The sequence below is a fragment of the Sminthopsis crassicaudata genome, chromosome 4 (assembly GCF_048593235.1).
Source record: "Sminthopsis crassicaudata isolate SCR6 chromosome 4, ASM4859323v1, whole genome shotgun sequence".
NCBI lineage: Eukaryota > Metazoa > Chordata > Mammalia > Dasyuromorphia > Dasyuridae > Sminthopsis > Sminthopsis crassicaudata.
Genome location: NC_133620.1, coordinates 369,059,853 through 369,071,238, shown reverse-complemented (window position 1 = coordinate 369,071,238; position 11,386 = coordinate 369,059,853). Strand labels below are relative to the sequence as shown.

The window sequence follows — 11,386 nt, the reverse complement described above, 5'->3', positions numbered from 1 at the left end:
ACCTACTCGGGTACAGAAAAGGAACGCCAAAGAGACCTTACCGCAAGTGGGTTTCTTCCACGGCCACTGAGCCAGGTCTTCAAGAAAGACGAGCTTATTTGTTGTTGTCTTTATCCTGGTTGTTTTCACTACGGAATCTGAATCGAACTTACCCCCAGTGCTGTTTTTTTCCGAGCCCCTTCCGATTGGCTAAGACTTTTTATTGTCGATTGGCTCCTCCGGCCCCCGGAGGCGGTGCCCGCTTGTGGCCGAAACGCCTCTGGGATTGGCCAGTCGGCGAGTTCCGCCGTGGCGTAGGTAGGAGGCGCAGCCTGTCACTCATCGAAGGGGGACTCTAAACAGTGAGCCAGGCAGACCGAGAGCCCGGTAACCGGCGGGGCAGCCGGTGAGGGGGCAGCGGGATCCGAAGGGCTGCAGAAACGGAAGGGCCGGGGGCGGGCGGGTTTCCGGGGCGGGACGCGAAGCGGGGGGAAGGGAGGCGCGCGCTGGGTGATGGGTGTCAGGTTAGGGGTGAGAGGTTATGCCCGGGGGCAGGGAGGGTAGCCCTGGCCGCCCGCGCTAAGGTCTGGGGCTGGGAAGGGCCCCCCGGAACTAGCGAGTCCGAGGCCAAGGACCCGACCCACCCCACTCCAAGGCAGCATTGGGGTACTTCTGAACTGAGTCTGGGAGGGAGGACTCTGGGGCCCGAGAGGACCACTGCCTTTCTCCGAAGGAAAGTGGGGATCCCCTCCCGCGCCAATAATCTCTGACTGGGGTCAAATGAAAAAGGGTCGCTTTTGTTGCTGAAGGGAAAGATGCTTCCTTCCCCTTCTCCCGCGAGTGACCCCACTTTATTGTTCTCTGTAGGCGCGATTGACAGATTCCCTCCCCCATTGCTCCGAATGCATGGTCTTGGGAGCTAGCCCTTTTAGCTCCATATGTAGGGTAGAGACCTTCGAGGTACTGTGCTATCTTTCCTGTGGGCAGTCAGCCTATGGTAGCTTTCTTCACCCGATCTTGTTTCCCTCACCTCCCCCCTTCCCGTTCATCCTCCCCTCAGCTTGGAGGGGAGACCTTCGGATCTCCCTGATTTCCAGCCTCATTTGAGTATCCCCCAATTTCCCCATTGCTCCCAAAGGAGCTTGTAGGGATCAGAGGCTAGAAAAAAACTTGTCACCCGCTAGCATATGGGGAGAGGGTGAGAGAAAAGTTTGCCTGAATGAAGTTGTGTTTACTTGTCTTAGAATTCATTTTTTGCTTTGTGAGGTGTTGATCAGGAATCCTGTGATTAGCTAAATGGAGACAACCTTTTATTTGGAACGATGTCTTCCTTTGAAGGTGGGACCCAATGAAAGGCTCCAGCCTGATGGTTCTATAAATGTGATTGTTTGTACTTCAAAAGGAAACTAATTTGGGTTTGCAAGAGAGCTAACTCCTTTCCTTATCAGGTCTCCAGCCTTATGATTTTTAAAAATTATTTTTTCTTTCCTTTTTGAAGGCGTTATCGGGTTCAAGTGACTTATCCAGAGTCACACTGCTAGTAAATGTCAAGTGGCTGAGGTCACATTTGAATTCAGGTCCTCTTGACTCTGCCGCGGTACTTTACCCACTGCGCCACCTAGCCGTCTCCAACTGCATGATTTTCTTTTAGTTTTCTTATAATAAATTTCTACTATATCAGAAACAACCAACGGAGGCCAAAGTTAAAGTTGTTTTTTTTTTTTTTTTTTAACCCTTCCTTTTGCCATATCTTTGCCTCAGTCTCTTATTGTTTCTACAACCCTACGGCCATTTAATAGGTCTTAGTCCTAGGAACTTTTCCCACTCCACGACGGATTAGGGACTTCTACCTGTTGGTTATTTGGTTCATTTCTCTAAGGCTTGAGCTTAAAGACTGCAAAATTACAACATGAATAGGACCAGAAACTCTTTGAGATTTAAGAATGTTGGTGTAAGGCCTGAAAAACTTGTAAGTATGTGAGCTGGTTATAGTACAGGCCTAGCAGAGAGGGCGGCTCAGTTCCACAGTAGCACCAACCATGTCATCTCCAATATTTTAGTATGCTTTACTAGTTAATGAGTGTATTTCCTACTTGTATGCTCCTACTTCTGGATATTCCACATTCTCCACAGTAAGATAAAATCCTAAACAAAAATTCAACAGTCTTAAAAAAAACAAAAGTTTTTTGAGGCAGTTCAGGTTTTTCTGACTCGAGGATTGGAGCTCTATTTACTGTATTACCTAGCTGTCCCAGACACTTTTTGATACAGGAATTTACTTAAACTTTTTTGGGGGGGAGGTGTCCTAGATCCTTTTGTCAGTATTTTGAAGCTCATGAATCCCTTCATAATGTTTTTAGATGCATAAAATAAGTTGCTTAAAATTACAAAGTAACCCAATTATATTGAAATAGTTATAAACTGTCATTTATAATAGTATTTATAAGCACTTTAAGGTTTACAAAGTGCTATACATGTTTGATCCCCACAGCAAGCCTCACTATTGGCAATGCTGTTCTTTCTATTTTACAGAACTGAAACTCAGAGGTTAAATGACTTGCCCAGAATCACACGACTAACCAACTAGTTCTAGAACACTAAATTAACTTTTAATTGATCCAGATCAACCCTTTGCATATGGATTACCAGTAGGTTTGTTGAGAAGTGAACTTGGCAGTGAAATATGTATTCATGTCATTTAACCTGTGGGAAAATTCTTCTTAATTCACTTATTTTGGACAAATAGCAATACCAATTTCAATTTATAAAACTGGTCTCCAGTATAAAAAATAAAATAAAACCACTTAAGATTGATTTGAAAATAGTGTAGAAATAGTGTAATGAAAATAATTTTGAACTCAGATTTGTAGTGATGATTTGAATATACTGATGCATATTTCATTATAAACCTCTCTGCATTCTTTTTTTTTTTTTTCCCTTCCTGGGAATGAATGAATCTGAGAAATGAAGGTACATGAAACACAAGAAAGGAAGTGTTGGATAGTGGAAAGAGTGCTGAATGAGTTAGCAAGACTTGGGCTTGATTCTAAATGTAGGTTCTAGCTAAGTGATCCTTGACCAGTCATTTAGTTTTTCTTTTCCTCATTTTATTCACATATAAAATGGTGATTTTAATACTTAGCTATTATAAGTGTGGGTTTTTTTTTTTTTTTTTTTTTTTTTTTTTTTTTTTTTTTTTTTTTTTTTTTTGTGAAGAAAGCATAAATTTAGATACTTTTCTCCTAGTTTTTCTCTGGACAATAATCACAGGAAATATCACAAAAAAGGCAGGCAATCCTATGAAGTTCCAAGAATTGAGTAAATAAGCATAAGTTTTCTCAGTGATTTTGTTTTTTCCCTTTATTCTGGAAATAGGTATTTTGAAAACTGCTATGGCTACAGAATCTCCAAGAAGGCCCAGCCGATGTACTGGGGGAGTTGTGATTCGTCCTCAGGCTGTAACGTAAGAAATTTTAAGAATAATCTTATTAACTAAAGAAAACTTAAGACTCATTTGTACCTCTAGCAAGACTGGTAATCAAAGTGGTTTCTCATTTTCAGAGGTATTGCTTAAGTAGTTTTGGAAGATGTTTTTTGTTTGTTTGTTTGTTTTAATTTGACCTTTTCAGTAAATAGCTTCCTTGAAAGAGAGGTATGAAGCACCATTTATTCTATTTCAGTCATAAATTGAGCCCAATACAAATTAATGTTTTCTTTTATCTGGAACAATGCAATAAAGCAATCCTTTTTTTCCCCTTTCCTAATCAATTACCTCATTTTAAACTTTTTCTTCAAGTCTTTTATATCACTTCTTTCCCAGCCATTTTAGCTGGGTTTCTCACTTCATACTTTACTGAGGAAAACTGTGGCCATTTATTGAGAGCTCCTCTTTACTTTCTTCTCTATGTGCCCAACATGTCTTTATTCAATTCAGTGATGAAGTTCAAAGGCTAATCCCTCAGCATATATCCTTGATCTCATAATCCACACTTTTTCTAATTGTTAATATCTTACTATCTTTTGACTCTTTCCTTACTTCCAATTAATAAGCCTATGCCATCCCTATTCTTTAAAAATCCTAACTTGTTTTTACTTTGCCTGCTGGCTAGATATCATCCTATATTTCCTCACTCCTCTTTCAAACTCTTTGAGAAAGCCATCTTTATTAGGTGCCTTTTCTCTCCTCTTGCTAACTTCTTGCTAATTCTTGCTCAAAGTATCCTAACTCCTTGAGAAAGCATCTTGAGGCCATGCTCAAGATCTCTGAATGTACTCTAGCTATAAAATTCCTGTGCTTCCAACTTTTCATGCATTTCAATCAACCTAAATCTCTTCTTTGTTCTCAAGATTACCCCCCCAAAAATCTATTGTACCTCAGTATATCCCCAGATTGTTATATTGGCTCAAACTTTTTTCATCTTACTAGGTGAACTGTATATGCTGTTCTCTAACCCTTAATGCTCCTGTTCTATTATGTCTCATGCCTGGCCAGTGCTTAACTATCATTTTTTGGATATAGTTCAGTGTTCTGTTTTTGGATCTTTTCTCTCTCTATTCTCTTTGAGATTCTGTCATGATTCCCAAGGGGTTCAAATAGCATTCATGCATTGATTATTTGTTCTGTATATCTAGCTTTTCTCTAAAGATCCAAATTTTCATCACACGGATGGTCCGTAGGCATCTAAAGTTCATGACCAAAAACAGATTATTTTACTTCTCTCAATAACCACTCCCCCTTCCCCCCAGTATCATCCCTTCTTCTTAACTTCCCTGGCCGAGGTAAGAGTATTAGGTGTCATGTTTCTTGTGCCAGTTCAAAATCTGGGTATTCTCCTTGATTCTTGTCTTTCCCTCATTACCCATATATCATTAGTTATCAAGTCTTTATGATGCTACTTTCCCAACATGTTACCTTCAAGATGTATCTATATTCTTTTATCACTTACATAGCCATCACTTTAGATTTTCCTTAACTCTTCTTTAGATTATTACAGTTTTATCCTTATTGGTTTCTGTATTTCCAGTCTTGCCCCTGTCCAATCTGACTTCCAAATAGCTACCTATTGTTAATCTTATAATTCTTTTATCACTGGTCTAATAATCTCATTCCCCTATTCAAGAAACTCCCAGGAAAAAATACTGTCTCTTCTTTTTGTTGTTTACAGCCTTTATAGTCTTGGTCTAATCTACTTTTCCTGGCTCATTATCCTATCTTAGGCTTCAGCCCAATCAAATTCCCTTATTTGCTCTTCCCATATATGACACTGTTTCTTTTCTCCTTTTTTTTTCATAGGCTGAAGTGCACTCCCTCTTCCTATTCACTCATAGAATCCCTGTTTCTTTCAAGGATCAGTTGAAGTACTATTTCCTCTGTCTTGAGTCTTCCTTTATTGTTAATATTCTCTCCTCAAAAATCATTTCACATTTATATTGTATACATTTGTATTTACAAATATCTGTTCATGTTACTTTTCTCTAAATGTAAACTTAAGGGCAGTACTTAAAAAAAATTCCCATGTTTCATACTGTGCTTGGTACAAAGAGGGCATTTAATAAATGCTTTGTGGAATGAATTTGTTAACTACTGATACTGCTTTAAAACATGAATAACTTTTATTCCCTCTATTATTTCATCAGAGGGCAAGTTCCCCTTCTCTAGAACTCAGTTTTGTTCTGTAATAGGATGGAAGTTGGACTCTATCTGTATTAACTCAAAAATCAATGCTCTTATAAATTTACCCAAGCATTTAACATTTAAAATAAAAACACTGTCTTATTTTGAAAACATAATATCCTCTTTTATTCTGATTCAAGAAAATATTAATCTCTTTGTTGATTTCTGCCTTAGCTTAGTCTTTCTGTTCTTGCTTTTTCAAAAGTCTATGTTTTCCAGTCCCAGGCATGCCTTTTTCCTTCATGCTTGTGACAGATTTTAAATGAAATACTCTTATACTCCTCAGTTTTGCTATTTCTCCTTAGAAACAAATGAATTTAATGAAATCAGTTGATATATATTATGATCTTAGAAAAACTACGTTGTGCTTTATGTACAATTACTAATAGCTTTGGTCATTTTCTTTGATTATTTTTGTCTACAGTCAATAGTCCAGTACTTGTAGATCTCTGGGTGATTTTTAAGATTTAGTATTACTTATCTTTTTAAAACAAATTTGTCCTTTGTCTGAATGCTGATATTCACATACTCATTTTAAGCATCATTGGCAAGTTACATGTGTTACTTAGTGACTCCTTTTAGACATATCTTTCACACCTTTTAACCTTGCCACAGAGCCATGGAGCCTTAATGACTATAGTTTTACATCTTTACACTCTGTACCTGCAACAAAATATTGTTTCAGATTTGGAGGGAAGAATACTTAGTATCACTATCACTTGTCTTAGGCATCATTAATACATTGTTTTGCCCTAATTCAGAAGTAACTTCAAACCTTAGATAAATCATTAAAATTTCCATCAATACAGAGTTCCTTCTTCATAATCTTTTAAAACAGGCTCTGTAGGCTTTTATATGAAAAAAAAAAAATGACCTTATTAAGAAGAGAAGGCTATAAATATTCTAGGAAAGATTTCTAAACATATATTGTTTGTTAAATTTTATTCTTAATAAAATTTTTTTTTAAGTTCCAAACTAAATTACACTTAAGCTTTTTTATGTTATCAAAAAAGCTTATGAGACTAATTCAATAGAATAAATTGAAGAAAACTGCAAACTTCTATTTTATATATATTTTTGAAATACATTAATTAATTAATTAATTAATTGATTTTGGATGAGGCAATTGGAGTTAGGTGACTTGCCCAGGGTCACACAAGTAGGAAGTGTTAAGTGTCTGAAGCCGGGTTTGAACTGAGGTCCTCCTGACTTCAAGGCTGGTGCTCTAACCACTGTGCTACTTAGCTGTCCCTAAATTCTTATTATATTGATGCACTTAGAGGGGAGATTCACTCAGAATTTTTAAATCGATCTTTTCCCATTATTTGCACTGTTTTTTATTGTCTTAAACTTCCATGGTGATTTTTCTCCATTTTATTCTTTTTTTTTTTTTTTTTTTTTTTTTTTTTTTTCTCCAGGGAGCAGTCTTATATGGAGAGCGTTGTGACTTTCCTTCAGGATGTTGTACCACAGGTAAGTGACTCTGTGGCTCTGGAAGTATTTTTTGCCTCATGTAAATGGGAAACATTTTACTTCAATTACCTGAGCCCAATAGGTTTTTGCTCTTATCACCTCCAGACTTTCAGTTGAAAGACTGTATTGGTGCTTGTGCAGAGTTTGGCTTGTCTTGAGAAGAGGGTTTTGTTTTTATACTTTTGTTGGTTTAGAAGAACCAACTACTGCCTTTTGGGACAACTCTGCTTTAGGGGTTAGTTGAGCTGAGGGAATGAGAGAACTTGACGTTGGATCTTTTTTCCCATTTCAGTTCCCTTAGACCAGTGGTCTTCAAACTTTTTAAATAAGGAGCCAGTTCAGATTGTTGGAGGACCAGATTATAGTAAAAACAAAAATTCAAACTCTGTCTCCGCCCCTCAGCCCATTTGCCATAACCCGGAGGGCCATAGTTTGAGAACCTCTGCCTTAGACTTCTCCTTCCCCCATCTCTATGTTCTGTTTGTAGAATGTAATAGGTAATTTTTTAGGAATTTGATGAACTGTAAATCATACTTAAACACAAAGCTTCATATATTTTTTTGAATAGTGTTTTAAAGCTATACATACAAAAACCTAGTTATTCTCAACTGTTTTTCCCCTCTACCTAGTTAAGCTTTTATATATCATATGTTCTTTCCCTATAGTTATAATAGAGTTTGAAATGCTAGTGAATTTTCTTTGTAGAATATGTTTAGGATTTTCTGGATACATAAGTTCTGTTTCAACTTTGTTTTTACTCTCCTTGTCAGTTCTATCTGACAGTACCTTGGAGAGCTAGTACTCCTGGGTCTTGTCCTTCTGATGCAGAGGAAAGAGAATAAAAATAGCCATCCTAGCTAACATTTATGTGGTTCTAAATATGTATCAGGCACTAAACTGAACTGATGATTATCTCTTATTTGATCCTCACCATAAGCCTGAGAAGTGCTATTTTGCAGATGGGGAAACTGAGGCAGATACTGTTTAAATGACTTGCCCAGGACCATGTAGCTACTAAGTATCTGGAAACATAGTGAACTCCAGACCTGACTTTTCTTTGTTTGACCTGATCTTGGAATTATCTAGAATATATACCAGAATTATCTCTGTATTGGAACTATTGAATTAAGGAAGGAGGCTTCATGACAGTGACTATTTTTATCTTTCCCCATGCCATCATGAATCTTGTGTTGAAAAAGGTCATTAGTGTCACACACTTTTTTTTTTTAAATTTTGATAGTTTTTATTTGCCAGATATATGCATGTGTAATTTTACAATGATGACAATTGCCAAACTTTTTGTTCTAATTTTTCCCCTCCTTCCCCCTTCCGCCCCATGGCAGGTTGACCAATACATGTTAAATATGTTAAAGTATAAATTGAATACAATATATGTATACATGTCCAAACAGTTGTTTTGCTGTACAAAAAAGAATTGGACTTTGAAATAGTGTACAATTAGCCTGTGAAGGAAATCCAAAATGTAGGCGAGTGTCACACCAACTTTGAGAAACTTCAATATAGTCCTAAAACAAGGTTTATGATTGCTTTAAAATTTAAAATAGCAGTAGATAACAGTAAGAAAAATAAGAACGAAGACAGAACTTATATATCCAGAAAATGTATCTCATTTATTTTTCATTGTTAACAATCTTAATTAAATATATGCTATTTGTCGGCTATATTTGCTATGTGAAGTTAGTTCTATATTAGAACAGAAGAAGCTAACAGTTTAGATAAGGAGACTTAATATATAAAATAGCCAGACAATATTAGCAAGCTATAAGTGAATGATTGCAAAATGTTTTAGAATAAATTGTATACTAGCTGTGTGATCGAGGGTAAGTCACTTAACCTTCCTCCTAGACAAGTTATATATGAGTTGTTGATTTGAATTGGTAGAGGGAGCTTCTGAAATGAGAGGGCCCCATATTAATGAATTCATGGTTTTGGGGGGAAAAGTTTATAATTACATAATATCTTAATTAATCTCCAGTAAACAACTTATAATTATAGAGTGTTAAAACTGTATTAATGGAGGTTTCTCTACACTAATGAAATTACAAGGAAAATAAAAATTATTTTTTGCTTATCTTGGTTTCAATCTTCTCTCTTATTGAACTCTATATAATTTGAGGCAGGAACTAATTGAAGGACTGGAGATAGGAAGAAGTATTAGTTATGAAAATAGTCTAGGCAAGATGTGATATTGGCTTGAACTATATGAATTACCATAGTAATGGAAAGTGAAAGTCATGGAATAAAAAATTATAGAGGTAGAATTAATGGGACTTTATTGTTCATGGTAGGGGGTAAGGGAGACAGAAGAGATAAAGTTGACTACAAGATTTTGAGCCTGAGTAATGGTGACAATAACAAAAAAAAAGGATGCTGAGAGAAGAGAGGTAAATTCTGGTGGAAAAATAAGTTTGACTTTTGAAGGAAAAATGGGATACAAATTTGGGCAACAGTATGTAACAAAGGGAAAAGGCATCTTGAAATTAGAAGCAGAATTTACCAAATTATATATTAGTGATAGCAGGGAGATTCCTTTGGTTAGAACAGAGAAATTGTGTGCATAATCTAATAAGGTCAATTGAAAGGAAGACAAGTTCTAGAAAAACTTGAATTAGATGGTGGGATTTAGAGTTAAAGTGCTAAGTGTCCTCAATAAGATTCTTGATCAATCAGAAGTAATAGTGTGTTCAGGAGAAAAAAAAAAAAAGTGGTTGAAAAATGTATATTGTCTGAATGTTGGTATATAGTTTAATGACCAGCTCATTAAATGTTATGCTATCAATTCATATATCTTAAGTAGGCCATGGAGATGGAAGTAAAATAGAAGACACTGGATTGAATCTGGGAAATTGTGCAGTACTTTTGTTATTCCTATCTATTCTTTTCCACATAGAAAACCTATATTCTAAACAAGTATTCTCAAGGACATGTGAATATGGCTACAAATCATGAACTATTGTGATCTGAGAATCAGAATTTGAGGTAATCCATATGTCAGTGGAAAAGTTTACAGTGAGTGTAATTAGATTGTAACATACAATATACTTGAGTTGGAAATGTAAAGAAAGGTAAACAAAACTAAATTCATCTCAGTGTAGTAAACTTTTAGTTTTTTTCTGTGTGCCAGTTACTATATTTTGTACTATGGATACAAAATAAAAAAATAAACAACTTCTGCCTTCAAAAAACATATGTTCTTTTCGGAGGAAGCCATAAGAATACAGATAAGCAGACAATTTATACAATTTATTTTTTGGACTTTCACGGGGAGAACACTAATAACTGATGGAGCCGAGCTTTTAACGAAACTACAGCTTCCTAGGAGCAAAGGAAAGAATATGTTGCATTGCAGGATTTTATTACTTTTAAAAATTTTTTTCAAAAATTTATATTTAACATTCTTAAAAAATTTTTTTTGAGTTCCCAAATTCTTTCCTTCCTTCCCTACTCAATGAAAAGGCAAGCAATATCATATTGATTATACATAAGAAATCATGCAAAATATATGTCCATATTAACCATGTTACCAAAAAAAAGGGAAGAAAAATAAAGAAGTTTACAAAAATTATACTTGAGTTTAAACTCAATTCATCAGTTCTTTCTTTGGAGGTGGATAGCATTTTTCATCATGAGTCCTTTAGAATTATTTTTTATTATTGTCTTGATCAGAATAGCTAAGTCTTTCACAGTTGATCATGGTTACAATATGTTTTTTCTTTATATACAGTGTTCTCCTGATTCTGCTTATTTCACTTTGTATCAGTTTTTATAAGTCTTCCCAGGTTTTTCTGAAACCATCCCACTCAGTATTTCTTATAGCACAATAGTATTCCATCACAATCATATGTCACAACTTCTTCAGCCATTTCTAGCTGATAGGCATTCTCATGAGTTTCTAATTCTTTACCACCAGAAAAAGAGGTGTTATATTTTTGTACATATAACTTCTTTTCCTTTTTTTTTTGTTCTTTTTGGATACAAACCTATAGTGGTATTTTGGATCAAAGAGTATGTACAATTTTATAGCCCTTTGGGCATAGTTCCAGATTGCTCTCTAGATGGTTGAATCTGTTTTCAGCTTCACCAGCAGTGCATTAGTATTCCTGTTCTCTCTCTCTCTCTCTCTCTCTCTCTCTCTCTCTCTCTCTCTCTCTCTCTCTCTCTCTCTCTCTCTCTCTTTCTCTCTCTCTCTCTTTCTTTTTTTGTCATTTTCCTTTTCCATCATGTTAAGCAACTGACAAA

The 11,386-nt window shown here is 36.0% G+C and overlaps 1 protein-coding gene across 16 annotated transcripts in view; it reads left to right on the top strand.

Annotated features, from left to right (window-relative positions):
* Positions 1–11,386, top strand: part of BCAS3 (BCAS3 microtubule associated cell migration factor) — a 784,754-nt gene continuing 773,368 nt past the window's right edge. For 10 of the 16 annotated variants that reach the window (XM_074262035.1, XM_074262036.1, XM_074262027.1 and 7 more), the window contains exons 1-3: positions 2,904–3,031; positions 3,355–3,442; positions 7,072–7,126. In XM_074262035.1, coding sequence (XP_074118136.1) covers positions 2,944–3,031; positions 3,355–3,442; positions 7,072–7,126 — 231 coding nt within the window. In that variant the 5' untranslated portion in view covers positions 2,904–2,943. Of the gene's footprint in view, positions 386–2,903; positions 3,032–3,354; positions 3,443–7,071; positions 7,127–11,386 lie in introns of those variants that run through there. The other 6 variants (XM_074262037.1, XM_074262031.1, XM_074262034.1 and 3 more) reach the window with 5 other exon arrangements.